This window comes from Rhynchophorus ferrugineus, unplaced genomic scaffold (genome assembly GCF_030347505.1).
Source record: "Rhynchophorus ferrugineus isolate W39M unplaced genomic scaffold, kcgeb_rfMv2 rfM2, whole genome shotgun sequence".
NCBI lineage: Eukaryota > Metazoa > Arthropoda > Insecta > Coleoptera > Curculionidae > Rhynchophorus > Rhynchophorus ferrugineus.
In genome coordinates this window covers 93,346,726-93,366,834 of record NW_027472581.1, presented here as the reverse complement: position 1 = coordinate 93,366,834, position 20,109 = coordinate 93,346,726, and the positions used below count along the sequence as shown (strand labels likewise).

Here is a 20,109-nt window from a genome sequence, read left to right as displayed (position 1 = left end):
TGTTTATATAAATTTCATATATTTAATCTCTAATAGAACTAACATCAAGTTGATCCTGATTCGTCGACCAAAATAATAATAAGTAGCGATTTGATATTTATCAAAAGAAGCAAAGCACCTCTTATCACTATTGTTTTGAAGAATTTTGCATACGTTTGACAACTGTCTTTGCAAGGTTAGTTCGGTTTCACGTTGCAACTTATCAAACAGCATTGTGTTAATATGCTAGCATTAACTAGAATAACAGGTCAATTAAAAAGTCTCCGCCCTGACACATAGATGGCGTTACTAGAATTAAATCCATATTTTTTAGTCAGTACTTACCCTCAAAATATGCGTGTATAAATTTGACAGCTGTTGGATCATTAGTTTGTGAATTATAGCATTTTGAGTGAAGCAACTTTCATTACTGTAAAAAAATGGATAAAAAGGAATTTCGCGTGTTAATAAAATACTACTTTTTAAGGGAAAAATACAGTTGAAGCAAAAACTTGGCTTGATGCCGAGTTTCTAGACACTGCCCCAGGAAAGTCAATCATCAAGGATTGGTATGCTAAGTTTAGACGAGTGAAGTGAGCACCGAGACGGTGAACGCAGTGCCACATAAAAAAATATCACATAAAAAAGTCCACAAAATGATTTTGAATGACCGTAAATTGAAAGTGAATGAAATTGCAGACACTCTAAAGATATCAACTGAACGTGTACATCAAATCATTCACGAATATTTGAGTATGAGAATGCTCTGTGCACGAGTGGGTGCCGCGCGAGTTCACTTTTGACCAAAAAGAACGACAAGTTGATGATTCGGAGCAGTGTTATATATCCGAGTTTTTGCGTCGATATGTGACAACGGATGAAACATGGCTCCATCATCTTTTGGGATCCGCATGAAATAATTTTCTTTAACTACCTTGAAAAAGGAAAGACCATCAACAGCGATTATTACATAGCGTTATTGGGCCGTTTGAAGGACGAAATCGCTGAAAAACGGCCGCATTTGAAGAAAAACAAAGTGCTGCTTCACCAAGGCAACGCAACGTGTCACAAGCCAGTAAAAACGATGGCAAAACTCCATGAACTGGGCTTAAAATTGCTTCCCCATCCACCGTATTCTCTAGATCTGGCCCCAACGACTATTTCCTGTTCTCAGATCTCAAAAGAATGCTCGCTGGGAAGAAATTTTCGTCGATTAAAGAGGTGATCGCCGAAACTGAGGCCTATTTTAAAACAAAGGACAAATCGTACTACAAAAATGGTATCGAAAGGTTGGATGGTCGCTATAATCAGTTTATCACCCTTGAATGGAATTATGTTGAATAAAAAAAACTAATTTTGCAAAAAAAATGTGTTTTACTATGGTAGGCCGAGGAACTTTTCAATTGACCTGTTAAAATGACAAGGAAAACTGTGCTAAATGAAAGTGATACCTAGTTCTTAGTTTTAGAATAATAACAAACCATAAAATAAAATACGGCATCAGCGTTTTTGTCTGACGAAATCTCTCCGTATATCCTCTTGAATTATTAGGACGTTATCAGGGCACATTTTGGTATATCGCATCGGCCTTGTTCCGAATTTATTTATTTGTTTTTATGTCCCCGACGTCCCCGTCCACGTAAAGGTCGGACGAACAGAAATTCTCAATTTTCATCTTCTCGTAAACTACTTACGGCGCCCCGGCGGGACAAAAAGTCGTAAAGAACATCAGATTCCTGCAATATTATATCACCTTAGATTTCTATTGGGCCGGCCTGTCTTGTTACGAGTTTTCATTTGCAAGAAAGCAACTCCACCGTTCCGTGCGCGATTTTTGATATCGCTTTCTTTTTTTTTCGACGTTTCGAATTAAATAAAGTGAAATAAAATTTGCGAAATTGACGCAGTTGGTAACACAACTGGCTCGATACCGACTTCAATATCAACATTACTTATTATTACATATTGTTTTTTTGTGTTAAAAATTTAAGTTTGATTATTTTTTAATTTTCAGTGAATTCCTTATTTATTTTTTGAAGTCGGTTCAATTTTTTTGTTAAACATATTTTATTTTTCTCTTTTTAGTGTTAGATAGTTACTCAACAAATTACGTAGTTATTTTAATTAATATTACAATGGGTAGGCCAAGTAAAGTGCAGCCCGTATGAGGAAAAATAGCAATAAAGAAACAATGCTTGAAAATAAGGAACGCTTCAGGCTCCGGAGTCCGCTATCTAGCCTAGGTGATTTGGCAAATGTTCTAACTAAACGAGATCAGCAAAAAATTGCTCTCGGTGCCGGGAATCGAACCCAGAACCTCCGTTTGGAAGCTAAACGCATTACACAATAGAAGCAGTAGTATAATAAAAACAATATTTCTACGAGGTCGTATATGCTGCAGTTAGCGCATAAAAACTAAACTGAATGGCTTTTTCATTGAACTACTTCCGATTTTCCGTCACATCAGTTCTACGAAAATATTATACCCAAATACCTGATTATGTTAGATGAAAAATATGTGAAAACATCCTACCGACCTTTGAAATTTGAGCATTTTCCATCGATTTACACCCCTTCCTCCAACGTATCGTGATTTGGTTCAATGAGACCACATCGGAAGTACACCCTCTCGAATAAGAAAAGAATATATATATATATATATATATATATATATATATATATATATATATATATATATATATATTATATATATATATATATTATATATATATATATATATATATTATATATATATATTATATATATATATTATATATATATATATATATATATATATATATATATATATATATATATATATATATTATATATATATATATATATATATTATATATATATATTATATATATATATATATATATATATATATATATATATATATGCCATTATCTCGGGTTTTTGTATATATGACATAATTCGTGAGAGGGTATAGAATGGTTTCCCAGCTTTGGTGACTCCATATTCCAATAGTCTACTGCTAAGAAACTGAGCTATTGCAATTCGCCTTTGGTGACCGTTCACCGGAAAGTGTAAGCTTTTGTTCAAATTCCAGTAATCTATGTTAATTCACAGCAACTTCGGTCCGACTTTGGTAGCCTTACACCTTGAACTGTGATGATGTGTATGACAGGAAACCACGAACTAGGGTTTTTTTCGAAGCTTGATTGTTTCTTACTTGGCATAGTCATTAAATGTGCATATAAAAATGGCTGCAATCTAATTGATAACATAACATATCTCGTAGCAAACAATCAAAATTGTCTATAGCTCTTTTTCTCTTTTTCATATTTCTTCAGTGGTATTTTCAATATTTAAGATTCAAATAACATGTATTCAGGCTTCTATCTTTTTATTCCCTCATACTCAGAGCAGAGTAGCATACTTGAAAGTTTGCCTGTTAAATATTTTAACACAAAAATGTATTAAGGCAAGTAATAATTATATTTGCAAAAATTGTAAAAATTATGGAACGGCTTGTAGGTATGTTCGTCGGGTCGGTCAGTCGGTCGAAATGTGTGGCTGCCCCTGCGATTATTTGTCAGAACACTCACTACTATTTTTGTAAGGAATTTGCACGAGAACTGAAAACACAGGCTGAAGAAATACTGTTTATTTCAATGTTAAATAATACATGTGGTCGACGGGAGAATTGGGAGGATATTAGGTTAGGTAGAGGAAGTACGGTAGCGCTGTGGAAGTGGTACTATTACAAGGGGATCGAGAAAAGAAAAGAGAATGAGACGTCGTCGTGATGGTTTTTTATCGCCTGGAACTGCATGGTACCAATCCACCGGCCTTGCCAACCTTTGTGCTTGCTGGTGGTGAATTCGTGGTGGCCTAAAGGGTCGTAGCGGTCGCCACAGTTTTAATGTATTTTATTAACGTCCTTGTTGAAAAGGTTATCTCGGTTAAGGATCCTTAAGCCAAAATATTAATTATACGTATCTTAACCAATATACATTTGTTTCAAGTAAATGAACACTAGTAAATGGCATCGTACAAACAACTTTTTAAAAGGCAATAAAAGCTTTTCATAAGGTATAATCACATTTACCTTCAATGTAATTTTACCATTGCCTTATTTGGAGACATTTTGGTTTCAAAGTGTGGGTAATATTTGCCTGATTTCTTCTGTTGTATTTCTGTAAATAATTTATTACAGATTTCCTTAATTTTTATTTTCCAGTTTTTTCTTCCAATCATTTATACTGACACTTGCTGTGTTATAATTCGTCTGGCTTCTTCGCTATTGTCTCCGACAGCAAAAATTGCAGTGTCATCAGCAAATGTAGCCATTATGATATTTTTATGCCGCTTGTCAAACCATCTTACACATACTGTCAACCGCTGATTCCTAAAGGATACATAAACAGTTGCCTAAGGAGTGTTTAACGCTGCTCAGTACAAACATTATGACCCCACAAGAAAATTAAGTTCTTGCTTCTTCATTCTAACAGATTTATGTCCCAGAAAAAAACAAGATCTTCATCACAAAATTTTCGGTAATCTTATTTTATAAATATTAATTTTAACACAAACAGATATATATTTTTGATCACTCAAATAGTTTTATTAGATTATACTAAAATTTAACTTATTAGTTGTCGGAAACAACCTCACCAGCTTTATAACATCCTCCACACAGAAGCGATCGGCGTTCGAATTGTAATTCGATCCAATCATATATATTTTCCCGGAAACACCGATCTTTTTTCGAAAAATAACTAAAACTACAATGGGCCAACAGAAATAAATCCAATCCCAGTCAGACACATAGCATTTTTCTATAAATCCGTTATTGTGAATAAAATTGCCGTGAAATACGTCGACGTTATAACTCACGAAAAATAAAATCTAATACTTTAAATTATCCCAATTCATTCCTATTCAGCACCACGCCTGGTTCCAGACTGTTTAGACGTTCGTCGATCAATTATCGATCAATATTTATTCGAATGTTTCATCAGTCGGACAATCTGGGAAGTATTATCGTAAAGTTAATTTTAAAGGCTTTACGGCAGATGGTGTTATCGTGTATTAAATCGTATCGGATATATTTGAAACCAACATCATGTAACATCATGTTGAAGGCTTCAGTTTTCAGTGTATGTCAATTCGTTTAAGAATGAACAAAAAAATATTTCATTGCCTTCAAAATATATCCGAATTTGTACTGAGTAAATCGCATTTGCGGGAAATTTTATTGTTTTACTACAATTTGAAGAAAAAGGCTATTGAAGGTTCAATCACCAAGAAGCAGTAGAAAGGATTGAGGACGAGGACTTGAAGACATTCTAGATGACGATCTGCGTAAAAAGTGAAAAGAAGAAAATGCAGAATTATTGGGAGTAGCACAAAAAACTATTTCTAGTGTGTCTTGAAGAATATAAGAATGACTCAAAAGTTTGTATATTTTGTGCCGTATAAATTTCTAAAGTGTTTATATGGCTCGGCAGATGGAGGTAGGTCTAAATTGGCAAAACCATCATCTTTATATGGCTCCCTTCTGAGTCCGAAATCATTGTAAATGAAAGAGCGGATTACTTAGCCAAGAAAAGGGAAGGGTCACTGACGGAAAACTTCCTCTTCTGGAGCAGAAATCTCTAATCTTTACTAGGATCTTTAGACATCTAGACCAACCCAGATGGGATCTAACAGAAAACAACGAACCTTGGGAGGTGAAAAAAGGGTATTATCAGAGCCTTAACACCACTAACATCACCATGAGTTTCTCAAACTGACCCATGAGTTTCTCATTAAGGTAATAAGTCCACCACTGTGCGTCGAATGTGCTTCCTCACTGTATATCAAATACCTACTAAGTGCCGAAGATACAATTCGCAGAGACGGTTAGTCAACCATGGAGAGACCATGGAACAGTGTCTTAGGCTGGAGGACCTAGACAAACTGATTAATTTTCTAACTGCAACAGGACTATTACTAAAAAAATAATAGTGCGAATCTATGTAATATCATGCATATTCGTTTACATTTTTTGTATCTTATCACTGTCATGGGTTATGCGACCATCATACTGTAGCATTCATATATTCATGCATCTGTATGCCTTTACATATTTTACCTATCATCTTGAAATATATACTCTTTGACCTACACATTTAACTCTAGATTTTACAACATTCTAACAGACCCTAAATAGTCCAGGAGACTGATCGGTCTATAATATATATATATATATATATATATATATATATATACTTACTGGTCGGCGCTGGCACTATGTTACGTGTTCACCATCTGGGATAATATAATAATAATAATTTTCCGGGTATTTTCTAAAATGTAAAATGCGAGATGCCTCAAGGTCGCTACAAATTGCAGCCAGGAGACGTTGAAAGGCGTTTGATAATATGTGAAATTCTGCTTTAACGACAAAATTGAAGAGGTTTTCTGCATCGTATTGTTAATGGTAACGAAAAGTGGATCTAATAAGATAGTCAAAGGCAGAAAACTCATGGGATGTAATGAAACTATCAATAGTACAGCTATCGACAATAAGTGAGAAGTTTGAGCCATGCGCTGCACGAAAAGCGGTCAGTATATATAAGACACAACAATGTTATCCTTCAGCATATTATAGACAATACTAACCATGCAAAATTGATGAACACATTAAAATGGGAAGTGCGTCTTTCGCGATACAATCTAGTGATGGAAAATACTAGCAGCTATCGATGGACAATACTTTGAATAAAAAACATTTTACGGATTTTCCACAATAAACATTCAAATTAAAAAATCTTTTAAAACTAATGTAGAGGCCCATATAAAATAAAATCTACTAGAGGCATCAGTAACTCTCTTTTTGGCCGGCTTGGTGGCGCAGTGGTAAATGTATGTTTGTGATTGTTTAAAATTAGTGAATGTTCTAGGCAAGAGTGTAAAATCCGACAAGGAAAATGATCCCAGTCACGCCAGTAACCAGGCTGTGTAAGACCGGTGTCTTCTGAGATGATTTCAAAAGTTGGTCACTCGCCAGTAGGTAGGCTTAATGCTTTCCGCGATTCGGAGCCCACGTTAAACTTTAGGCCCAGTCCAGATAAACCCATAGTTGGTAAAAGGAGACTTTGAAATATATATAAAAAAAAAAGTAACACACTTTTTAAAATAAATCCTTTAACAACATCTTTTTTTTATAACTTCTGAGTATCAATAAAATACCCACCATATAAATACAAAATATTTTAATAAACACATCTTATAACACTGACCAGAGACAAAAGTTTTCTTTGAAACATAAACTTATAAATTAATTTTAAGATGCTTCTTCGAGTACCCTGTAATAAATGTATTGTGATATCTATCTATATTATTATCTTCCTGCTAACTATTTTTATGCCATTTCTCCGACGACACATCAACATGATAAAATAATCTAGAAATTGTAACAAGGGATGATTGGAAGTTGGAAAGGAGTTCGGATTAAAGTACTTGCATGAATATTTCCATGGAAATTTCCAACAATCGGCCAAAAATGCCCTAATTCCTGCATATTTTCATATGTTATCCTTATAAAAGTTATCCTTATATTATTATGTAATATTATATGTAATTCAGTAGCCATAGTTTACAGTTGTTGATGGTATATTTCTTCATTAACTAAATTCATATCTCCACTATATAGTGACTTTCTATATTTTTATCAATCTTCTCAGATCAAAAGTCTTCAGATATTCTTTTTACAATTTGTATTTATTAAGTTTATGTTTACTGTATATTTTGAAGCACACAAAGTTTTCCACTATCAATATCTTGCTTAAGTCCAGAATAAATCTGAGCTAAAACTATAGGTGAAAAGTTTTTTTACATTATTATTTAATTATTACGTTGTTACTAATCCTTTTCGATTAACCTACAATTTTTCTGATCTAAGTATATAACTAGGAGGACCCATCGACCCTATCTCAGTCTCTGGTGAAATAATATTTATACATGCCACTGCTATATTTTTCCAGACTCCATCTCATGAGAATGGAGTCTTTCCTCATGCCCCCTTGCAATTCTCTTCATTTTTAGAGTGACTGTGGGTATCCGAAGGTCTCGATGTGGGTAGTCAGTCCTGTAGTATTTGGGTGCGCCCACAATACATCTCAGGATTTTGTTCTGAAAATTTTATAATTTTGTATATGTTACTCTATGCAGAACATCTCGATAGTTGAACTCCGTATGCCCATATAGGTTCCAGTATTTGCTTATATAATAACAATTTGTTATGTACTGATAATATTCTCCATTTGTGCTATATCACAAGTGTAGAGTCGATAAAGCATTGGCCCCAGTACACTTCTTTGTGATACACCTGCTTTAGCTTCTTTTATTGCAGAGTAAGTTTTTTATTGTTTAACTCAAAACAACGTAAGTGAAAAGTTATTATGCCAAATATAATAGATAGCAGCAGCCACTTAACTAACTCAAGCCATTGCTCAAATTCAGTGATCTATGTTATGTGCGTTAGAGTACTTGAAAGTTGGACATCCCGGGTCCATGTTACTGCAAAAGCCAAAAATATTGCATTTATTTTCGAAAGGCATAAATGGGTCTTAAATAACAATTTTGTTAATACTTGAAACACAGGTTGTTTCATTCGGTTTCGACATCGACCCGCCGTTAATGAAAAACTCAATACAAAAAAAAGGATTTTAAAAGCAAAAGCTATATTAGAATGTATATATATCACCATTAAACTGATATCTATGACGTGTTAAATAGAAGAAGAATGATATTTTGAATGCAATTACCAAAATTGTTTTATTTTATATATTACTGTTACTGTTCGTTGCTGACTAACCTACAATTTGTCTTTACAATAACTTAAATCTTGTTATATATCTAGAAGGGTCCAGCGGCCCTATCTTAGTCTCTGGTGTAATAATGTTTATGTATTGACACTTTTGTGTTTCTATTAAATGCATCTCACTACAATACACTACCCAAGATCAAAAGGTTTTGATTTCTTGGAGTTACAGTCGGTATCTGAAGGTTTCAGCCGGTCCTGTAGCATCTGGATGCACCTACAATACTTCTCAGGACTATATTGTGCAAAACTGTTACTGTATTTTTATAATTTCTCGCGGAATATCCCCATCTATCTTCTCTGATCTGCCCTTCTAGCAGACTTCCCATCTCCATCAAATGCTTATTTTACAAGATGTTAATTCGGTCCGTATTCCTCTACGGATCTAATGTCTACTTCAAGTTTGTTACACCCAACCAGATCAAACGGCTTCAAGTTTTCCAAAATAAGCTCCTGGGGAGAATATTAAACGCTCCATGGTTTGTCAGAAATAATCAAATTCATAGGGAAACTGACACTCCAGAAATCAAGCACTTCATATCTCAATCATTCCACAAACAACAACTCAGCTCAAGTTCTTCTGAAAACGCGCTTGTTCGCGAGCTAGTCGACATGCTGAGAGCTTAGCACCGCGTCACCGCTAAGCTCTCCCCCCTTTTCCAGGCTGAAACGACCTCATCCGTCGCTACAATCATAACTTTTGCCCCCATACAACAGTACCCAGTTGTGTGTTAACTCAGGTTCGCGAATCAATAGAATCGCCGGGCCCTCGTGCCCAATAACGGGTACCCGATCAGCGGGTGCCATATCCCCAAATTTAATGCAGTAGCAGTAGCGATCCACAGGGGTCAACTGTGAGGCGGTTTCGTTTTAGTGTATTGGTAAGCCCAGAGGCAGTCCCACATAACCCGGTCCTACTTGTCACTCCAGGGCAAGTCTCAGCGACCAGGTATGCGTCATGCATTCCACCGCCTGGTTTATAGGCCAGAACAAAAAAAATATCCCCATAATTAACTTCCGTATGTCCATATAGGTTTCAATACTTCATTGCATAATACAAATATATTATGTACTGAGAATTATGATTTTCTTCCAATTAAACAATAGATTTACCGATTCTTTAAAATTACCAAACATATAAAATATTCGAACTAAAACGTAAAAATTCCTTGGATTTAAACACAAAAAAGTGCTCTAAAGTATTGAGAGCATTTGGTTCAGAATCCTTTTAAATTTAATAGACGATAAAAGATTGTTATATTAACATCTGCTTTAAATTAGCCTCGTAATTTATCTCGACGTGGAAAATTCCGTTCGTATTTTTTCGATCCGAGTCGTTACTGTCCAGACGCGTCATAAAAAACAGTTTTATTAAAGTGTATGTTTAATAAATATCGTATTTATTCGTATTTATCGACAGTATGCGCTCTGGAATGACTCATAATCGGCTTGGACGCACAAATATTATTGAATATGGATGTAAAAAGGATAAAAAAACAACTACAATTGGTAATGGAATAGTCATACCAGTGACAAGTGGTCCTCTTTGCATATATGCAACAATTGAAACTGGTACTAGTCAGATATGAGTCTGATTTATTTATTTTTATAATATAATGCACCAGTTAATAAACTCATAAAATGTCTGCAAAGCACGTGCTACCATGTAATTTACCAAAACTATGTTCATATTTAACATAACTTACATCATCGCTGTCATCTTTTGATTGAATATCACAACACGTATTTTAACAAGCATACTCCTATTAATTTCAATAAAAATCTTTTGTTTGCTGTTAAAAACTGTTTTTTGTTTTAAATCTATCCCTCTACTAATTTAATAATCAACAAATGTTTAGCTGGCGACATCTCACGGGGATAGCTCCTAACATACATTCGGAATTACAGATTTCACGTGCATAAAAATGTATAAGTACAGGCGCCATCTATCCACAATATGCAAAAGGTAAAAACTGACTGACATCTACATTATTTATTAGACAGAAAACTACATTTATAGTAGCAATATAGTAATATATAATATAACAACTATTAAATGGCCTGCATATTAAATTATAAATATAACTATTTGATCCTGGAATATTGTTCATTAAAAATTTTTATTAAAATATAATAGGTATGCAACTCACTATACTACAAATCAATTGACTATTTCTATTATAATGCTGAATCAATGATCAATTATAGCAACCAGTAATACTAAAAAACAAATACATCAAATAAGTTTGAAATTAAAATGTCACTTAAATAATTATTATTGTTATTTATGAAATTTCAAGTGGTATTGTACAGAAATAAAAGAACAATAACAATTAATAATCTAATTGTAGAAGTTCCAATAACATATAGTTGAATTCGAATTTTTTTCCTACACTGGTAACAACATATTTTAGCAATGTAATTTTACGTTTAATATGTCTCCTTTTATTTGAATATAAAGAAATCGTTATAATAATATGCTATTTTAGTAACACTTATACAGTTATCAGATATATGTCAATAAAGCAGTATATAACTCCAAATAGTATAACAATTAATATTTACACAGAAAGATGTCTATTTTATTATGATGAGTTACAAGATTGAAATATATGATGAATTATCACTATATAAACAAAAATGACTCATTGAAATATATAAGATTATTAAAAGACTCCATATTAAATAGTGATATTAATGATATACAAAAAGAGACCTTTACTAGCGGAAAGTTACTAGTACAAAAAAAACGATTCACAGGCAACTTTAAAAACAGATTGAGTTAAAAATACTTGGATTTTAATCAAAACTTCGCATTCATTGGGTGATTTTCGTTTCATGTTTCTTATTTTCTTAATGTAGACATCCTATAGGCTACAGCTACTCTGTAACAAGAGAAAATATACACATTTTTGTTAGATATTGTGTAAATCTATGTAATTGTTTAATGTTGGGTAAACGTAGGTTTGATTAACATCAGGACTCACCTTGTAAGCGGATTAACGAAATAAATATATCCAAAATGCCTATTCATTGACGTGTAAATATTTTTTCGCATTTCCCATTGATGTAGACGTAACCATCTTTACAAGGCACCACGATAATATTAAAATTCTCCTCGAATAAACTTCCGATACTATTTGGGCTTTTTCGGTCTTCGATTGATGCGGATTCAATTGAGCCCGTATAGTTTAAAATAAATAATGCCACCAAAAGAATTGTTATTGCTTTCAACATGGTCACGATATTAACCAGGTTAATATCAATTAGATACTATATATGATTGTGATCCTTAATTGAAGTCATTGATTTAATTATCTCGATTCGGCGATAAGAAATCTAGAGTACTATTAATAGTCAAGATCTTTATTTACCTGTTATTGAAAAACAGCTCGGCATTGTCCTGCTACAAAGGTATAACCTTTATTACATGGCACCGTTATGATACTGCTGGTTACGAAGTCGTTCAGTGGGTTAGTGGTGCTAGTACTGGTACTGGTGCTGGTGCTGGTACTGGTACTTGTGCTCGAACCGTGTCTTACGGGGGGGTGCTTTCTTGCATGTCCAATCTGTTTTAGTTCAACCATCACTATACCAAAACAGATAATGAGAACAACTATTTTAATAGACATCGTTATAATTCTTATTAGACTCACAATCAAAATAATTACTTATTCCCAAATACGCATATACTTGCCATTTTGTTGTCGGATGATAAAACCGTATCAATCGAAGAGGTCACAGGAAATCATAGGTCAATAATGTCCTAATGGATTACGTTAATGATAACACGATATATATTTAATATATTTTCCTGTTCTTGTCAACAGTGCTGGAATAGGTCAGTATGACGCCTCTAGAAATTAATAGCAGAGTTATGTAATATATTTAATTTAAAATACGGAGGTTATGTTAAATAGATGATTTACATCGATATAAGAGCCAGTATAGAAACGAAGAAGAACGACTAGCAGAGGGCGCTGTAATTTGTTTCGAGTCTCTATAAAAGTCCAGAGATCTATATAAAGCAGGGGTGTGCAACTGCAATGGTAAGTAGTGGGGCAAAGTTTCGCTTAGTCCAATCATTGGCGGCGCTGACAACGCGAATTTGATTGGTTAGTTTAAAATAGTTATGTAGAAATCTGTAAGGAAAGTACTTTGCTTTGATTGGTCTGCCATTTCCCCTGCTTATTTTGTGACGTCACATTTATTGGCCAATAGTATTTAAATAAAAATCGAATTTAAAATTTAAAATTAATTTATTAAAATAAAATCCTATACAAATATACATAAGTGTAAATAATATAAATATATATAAACAAAAAGCAAAAAAAAACAATTATGAACTCTATTCTAGGCAATATTAAAATATCTATAATTCTTCTATAACGCCTTCCCATATATGTTTAGTGCCATCAATTTTATGGGATCTATTAGAGTTCTAACTTATCTTGATATATTGAAGGTAAACTTTAAATCCTTCCCTGTTGATATTGCATTAACTTCATTAAACCAAAAATACAATCACACCTCATAATAAATTAAAATTTGGTCTTGAAAATTATTATAGATTGGACTGTTGAAACACTAAAAATTTATGTGTTTTTTAAAAATATTTAGATTTTAGAGTATTTAATCTGTGGAACTACTTAATATAGAATATAGACAAATATTGCATGTTGTCTCTTTTTCAGAAGTTTTGTTAAATAGCCTGAAATAAGACTAAAATACAATATTAGACTCGTTTTCCTCAGATCAAAATTCTCTGGAACTGAAAATATAGACTCAACTGGTGATTTAACAACCTCAAGTGGTACTAGATCTCCCGTTAAAAAAGAATATAAGTTATCTAACATGTTCATCTTCTTCACAATTTTCTCCGGGAGAATAATGTGAAAAATTTGAAGTGATGAGCCCTTTTAAAAATTTCTTGAACATACTAGGGGAAGGATGCTGTTTCTACCTCCATGACCTCTAATAGATCCAACAAAATTCTTTAAGCATTCTTGGTTAAGATTTGTTAAACAAATGTAGTTATTTGTAAATTTAGGCAAAATAGATTTCTTTAAGGTAATAAATCCCCTAAAAGTAGGAATTAAATTTATTGATGGCACAATAAGAAATATTTTCTTAACAAGGCAATCAAATTTAAATATATAATTCCTCTACTATAAAATGATTGAACACTGATTGTTCTAAAAAGTTAAAGTATTGCAAATATTTTAGGGATATCTTACAATTAAAAGTAGTATTTATTACTACTAATTATCCAGTTATATTAATTGTTACCTTCTTGTAGAACTTCTTTATGTAGAGACATCACACTGACAGCATACGAACAACTTGGTAGATTAATTGAATTTTATTACTACTAACATCTTCATAAGGTTTTGAATTTCTGTAAACAACAATATATAAACAGACATGTAGTAGATATATAATTTTATATGTACCTAATAAAACCAATGATGGATATGCATTTACCCTAATACCTGTTAGTGAAGGAAGGATAATTCTAAATTTTTCACTTAAATGTCCGTAACAAACACCATGACGTTGATATATTTGCATTGTGGTTTATCCAGGTAACTTACTACTATTTACTTGATCAACCCATTTTTGGAAAGGAGCGAGATCATTCTTTGGGAAACGATGTCTAATTTTCGTAGTAGAATTTTACCCCGGTACACTACATCTTTTACTACACTGACGCATTGTCATCAATTTTTATATTATTAATCCATAATAATTAATGTAAAACAGAAAATATGCATAACGTAAAACGAAAATTTCGTGATCTAAACAAAAACCATAACCTACAAACAACAAACATAAAAATGGACGCCCATAGAAAATGCTGATTTCACACAATTTGGTCGACCAATCACATTTCATGTTAGTGGCGGCACCAGGAATTTTAACTAGCCAATCAAAATTTGCGAGCGCAGCGCTACAGTTGATTGAACTAAACAAAACATTTCCCCAAGGTCGCCTATACCTTGAAATTTCTATTTTTTCTATATATACAGTTGACGGAAATGACAAGCAATTGTACTATACATCTAAAAATATGGAAATGTAAAAGCAGAAAAACAAACAAACAGTGATAAATATTTAATATTTTTATAAATTAACAATAATTTGTTCATATAGTTTGTTCAAAGTTATTTTGTACATACGTAATTTAAATTTGTGACATTAAAACATCGTAATGTCGCCGCATAAACTTGGCTTTGACTTACAACAACTTTCTAATCTAAATAAAATAATCAAACAAACATGTTATCAAATATAATTAATTTCAACATATAAAAACTACAGTTAGTTATACAGCCACAATAGTTAATAGGTTAGAGTTATAACCTCTTATCACTATTGCTTTCAAGAATTTTGCATAGGTCTGACAACCGGACGTATTTGACATGCTCATTCATTTACGTGTTCGAACTAATCCGACAGCATTGTGTCTCTTTTTAACTACAATAAAATGAGAAGGAAAATATGGTCTGATTCTAAAACGAATTTACAAATTGTGGCCGGCAATGCGTTAAACATCATAATGAAGTATGTTCAAAAAAACTAATATAAACTAAATATTCGTAGTATTTTTTAGTGTGTGGCTCTAACAGCCTTTCCACTAACAATTCTTATTTTTAGCTTGTAATGTTTAATGTTGTTAAATGTTTTGTTAATAGGCCTAACCTTATAGGCCTAGTTTTATCAGAAATATTTCCTTATTTAGATAAGTTTAGTGAACATATATTGTTATTTGATTTATTGCAATTAAATTTGTACTATAAAAAAACTACCGACTGAAAATACTAATTATAATATAACTTAAATAAAACCTATTAACTAACGATGTACAATAACAAAATACTAAATAAAAATTAAACATATACCTAATCATACTTACAATACATACTAGATATAATTAAAAATGATTGCACAATAAATAAAATATATGATTTAGTTATTATTGAACGGAAATATATTTTAATCACTATTCAAAATATAATATACATGTTCAGCTTTTCTCCCGTGATGAGATGTCTTCGATTATTAATAATTTGGCAAGATTTTGAAAATACTTATTCCGAGGGGATACATGTTGTGGGTATAGCAGAATATTTTAAATGTAACTGATATAAATCAAGTAACATCATTTTATGAGCATGCCAATCTAATTGGATTTCTAAACGCCCAATTAGTGTCATTTCCAAATACTGTTTAAATTGTAAAGTTGTTGTAGCACCTGTTGTAATTAGTTCTGTCATTCTAGCTAGTTTATTATTGAAATATCTTGAGATGAAATACATTCTTCGCCAGTATTTATATTTTTTGAAGTTATCTCTTTTGTGATAATTTTTTGTATCGCCTTAGCATTATTTGTAATCCCAAAAAGGAGAAGTTGAAGGATTATCTTTCAAGATATTATCAAACCGTAGAATATTTAGCTGAATGCATCATTCTACTGAAAATTTATTAAAAATATTAGTATAAATATCGAATATAGTTTATCACCTCTTTACGGTTAATATTTCTTTACGAACTACTGTAAAAACTTCTTCAAATCTTTTAAAATCGATTCAATTTCTGGAACCTTTCGAATCCAAATTTTGTCTTCAACATTTTAGGAAAGAAGCAATCTTTTGACAATCAAAAGACTTGAACAAAATTCGAGAAAGAGAAAAAGTCAATCAGAAACAATATTACCTATTATTGCCATAAAAAAAGTCAAAAGTATTTTACTATTTATCATTCAAAATTTTAATTTTTATCCTATTACATTACAGTCTTGAAAAACATCGTTTCAAAATGCTGCAATATTAATATACAATATATTGTTATTTACAAGCATGTACCAAAAAATCATAAACTATATATAGTACATATAAATCAATATAAATCTAAGTTCGGCATATTTTTGTCAAGGTCACGGCTAGAACGACATGAAAGTAGTAGAACCAAAAATGGTAACTAAAAGTACACGAATGAAACAGCCGATAGTAAAAAGTAACAAAACCAGTCGGTCCAAAAAAAGCGACTGAAATAGTCATTGGCAAAAAGTAGTAAAATCAGTCGAACCAAAAAAGCAACTGAAACAATCGATAGTAAAATGTAGTCAATTACTAAATAGTCGATAGTAAATTTCGGTCGAAAGTTCTCAACGCTAGTAAAAATAATTTAATTTCTTGATTAAAAAAAAATAAATTCAAAAAATTCTTTATCGAGTCTTTCTTATCATCATTTCCTTTCCCATATCGTATAGTTCCTAGAACACATGTGATTACCGAATAGAAAAATACATCTAAAAACACACTCACCACTATTAGATAAGGGGATCTGATGCTTTTGGCTGGAGTGGAATTATAATCGATATATTTAGAATCCCATTCAGTAAATTCATTCAGTATTGAACGTAATTCAACGAACTGTAAACATTCGGACTTACCCTTTTAATTTGAGTCTCTGGACATAAAATTCTCGGTATTTATAATACAAATAGTCAGAAACGACTTCCAGACTGGAATTAATTTATTGGGTTACGACTACGTCCCATATATTAAATCTTAGAAAAAGTTATTACGGATTTTTAACAGTTAATTTACGCAAAAGTTTTTTAAAGTACCTAAATTGACCTGTGACTAAATATTTGATGACTAACTATAAATATCAATGACATAATCGATCACTTTCCCCAATCCTCTCAAATAATACAATCTTTCATTAGAATAAATATTTTTGTTATTTAAACAATGACAGAGAAATTCGGCCGAATCATGCTGCATCGATCTAAACAAGTAATAATCACAAGACGCTAAGTCTAGTGTGTACGCTAGATGCGGCAGAACTTCCCATTCAAGCATTATTTATAACTCTTGCAACGTGTGTCATGCCAGAAGAAGACAATGGTAAACCACGGTTGCAGAAGCTCTAGAATAAAGTGTCGCGAGTCATCGTTGATGCCCCATATTACATCTCCAACAAACTGATTCAGCGCGATACCCCCTTATAAACCCATAACGAGTGTTATTCGAAGTGTTAGTGCGAAGTACTCTGAAATACTATTAGTGCATTACAATGCACCCATCAAACAGTTAAATGTGCGCGATAACAGTGAAGTGCGTAGGCTCAAACGTAAACTACTATACGAACTGATTAACAGACAAAGTGAGATATAATAATCTCTAGAATAAGTTAGAATAGTTTTTAGAATAAGTTAGGATAGACTTTAAAATAACTTAGAATGGTATCTGGAATAATATTTAGGTTAAAAGTTGTACAGCAGATCACTTACTGAAGTGATCTTCTACATCTCAAGATAGTTATATTATATAACGGAAATCATACAAAAAAAATAAATCTCGTAATTCATTGTTTTTGAACAGTTAACAGTTGTTCCCGTTGATACTTCGGATTTTGTCCAGAGAAGATATATCGCTAATATTATAAATTTACTACCCCAACGACCAAACAATGTCCTTGCTACATTCAAAGGAAAAAATAGATTTTTTTTTGATTTTCTAAATATATCGATATTTTTTCATCAAGCCTAGGAGATAAACCTACTTTCCAACGAGTTGCGATCATTTTCTTTTTATTTCGGTTCATTTCATCTGAATTTATATAGAACCATGCACCTCCTATGTACTTAATATTTTATGATTCGTACGAAAATAAATGATTTTAATGTTTTTGCGCTCAACTTCATTGTTTACTAACTGTATAGTGACTTCATATGATACCGGCAAATCTTTTGACGCGAAATTAAATCTAAAAATAGATTTTTTTTTCTGAAATCCTTTATTTTCTGAAGAAATATTATATTTTTAAGAAGTAATAAATACGTATAATGTTAAAAATTGGTTTTTCAGAATTACTCACCATCATGTTGATTAAATATTAAGTAAAGTTTTTACTGAATGGGATTCTAAATTTATCGATTAGTATTCCATCGCCGCCAGAAGTATCGATTCCTCTTATCTAATAGCGGTGTTTTTTTTACGTATACTTTTTTATTCCGTATTCACATCTGTTCCAGGTACTCGAAGATATGAGAAAGGAAATAGTAATAACAGTGATTTGTTAAATTTAACGTTTACCAATTTCTACTGTAGTATTTAATTTTAAATAAGGCTCATACACTCATCATTACTTTCTCCATTGTGGAAACAGTTATATTAATTTAGATTTGTTTTGTTGACATGATCATATTGACATATTAATCATATTCAAATCATGACATAATCAATTTTGTATTATTTGACAACTTCAAAATGATCAGTTGATAGTAATTAAAATAATATTGTAAATAACAGGTCAATTGAAACGTCCCCGGTCTGACACATAAATAGCGCTACTAGTATTAAATCCGTATGTTTAGTCCGAACTCTCAAAAGATGCGTGTATAAATTCGACAGCTGTCGAATCATTAGTTTGTGAATTATAGCATTTTGAGAGAAGCAACTTTTGTTATTGTAAAAAAAATTAATAAAAAGGAATTTCGCGAGCTGATAAAATAATGCTTTTTGAAGGCAAAAAATACAGTTGAAGCAAAAATTTAGCTTGATGCTGGAAAATCAACCATCAAGGATTGGTATGCTAAGTTTAGACATGGTGAAATGAGTACCAAAGACGGTGAACGCAATGGACGCCTAAAAGAGCACAAAATCATTTTAAATGACCGTAAATTGAAATTGAATGAAATAGCAGACACTCCAAAGATATCAACTGAACCTGTTCATCATATAATTCACTAATATTTGGGTATGAGAAAGCTCTGTGCATAGTGGGAGCTGCGCGAGCTCACTTTTGACCAAAAACAACGACAAGTTGAGGATTCGGAGCAGTGCTTGAAGATGATCAAGCGTAACAAACCAGAGTTTTTGCGTCGATATGTGACAATGGATGAAATATGGCTCCATCACCACTCCAAGGTCCAATCGATAGTCATCCGAGTTCTCACACCCCCTCAACCTTAATTTGGTTTGATGAGATGCCTTTCGAAATATAAAAGTCTAGTGAGTTTTGATGTGCTGAATCCGACAATAATATCTTTACAAGGCGACACGTTTCTTGACAATTTGTTTTACAAGTTCAACGAGTTATTACACAAAATATTATTAACAAAAAATTTTTATCGACTTCAAAAAATAAATAAGGAACTCTCTAAAAAGTAAAACATAATCAACCTATTTAACACAAAAAAAAACGTTTTAATACAGAATATATACATAACCATCGTTATAATAACTGAATAATGAATAAACAAAAACTTTTTTTTCACCTAT

General features: G+C 32.2%; 1 protein-coding gene across 3 annotated transcripts in view; it reads right to left on the bottom strand.

Annotated features, from left to right (window-relative positions):
* Positions 1-11,142: 11,142 nt before the first annotated feature.
* LOC143191685 (uncharacterized) overlaps positions 11,143-20,109 on the bottom strand; it is a 36,529-nt gene continuing 27,562 nt past the window's right edge. The window contains exons 1-3 of one of the 3 annotated variants that reach the window (XR_013004584.1): positions 12,472-12,595; positions 12,190-12,404; positions 11,143-11,700 (exon numbers count right to left, since the gene is read on the bottom strand). Coding sequence is in view for 1 of the 3 variants with exons in the window: in XM_076397053.1 (XP_076253168.1) it covers positions 12,193-12,404 (212 nt within the window). In the remaining 2 variants the exon portion in view is untranslated. Of the gene's footprint in view, positions 11,701-11,802; positions 11,945-12,189; positions 12,405-12,471; positions 12,596-20,109 lie in introns of those variants that run through there. The other 2 variants (XR_013004585.1, XM_076397053.1) reach the window with 2 other exon arrangements.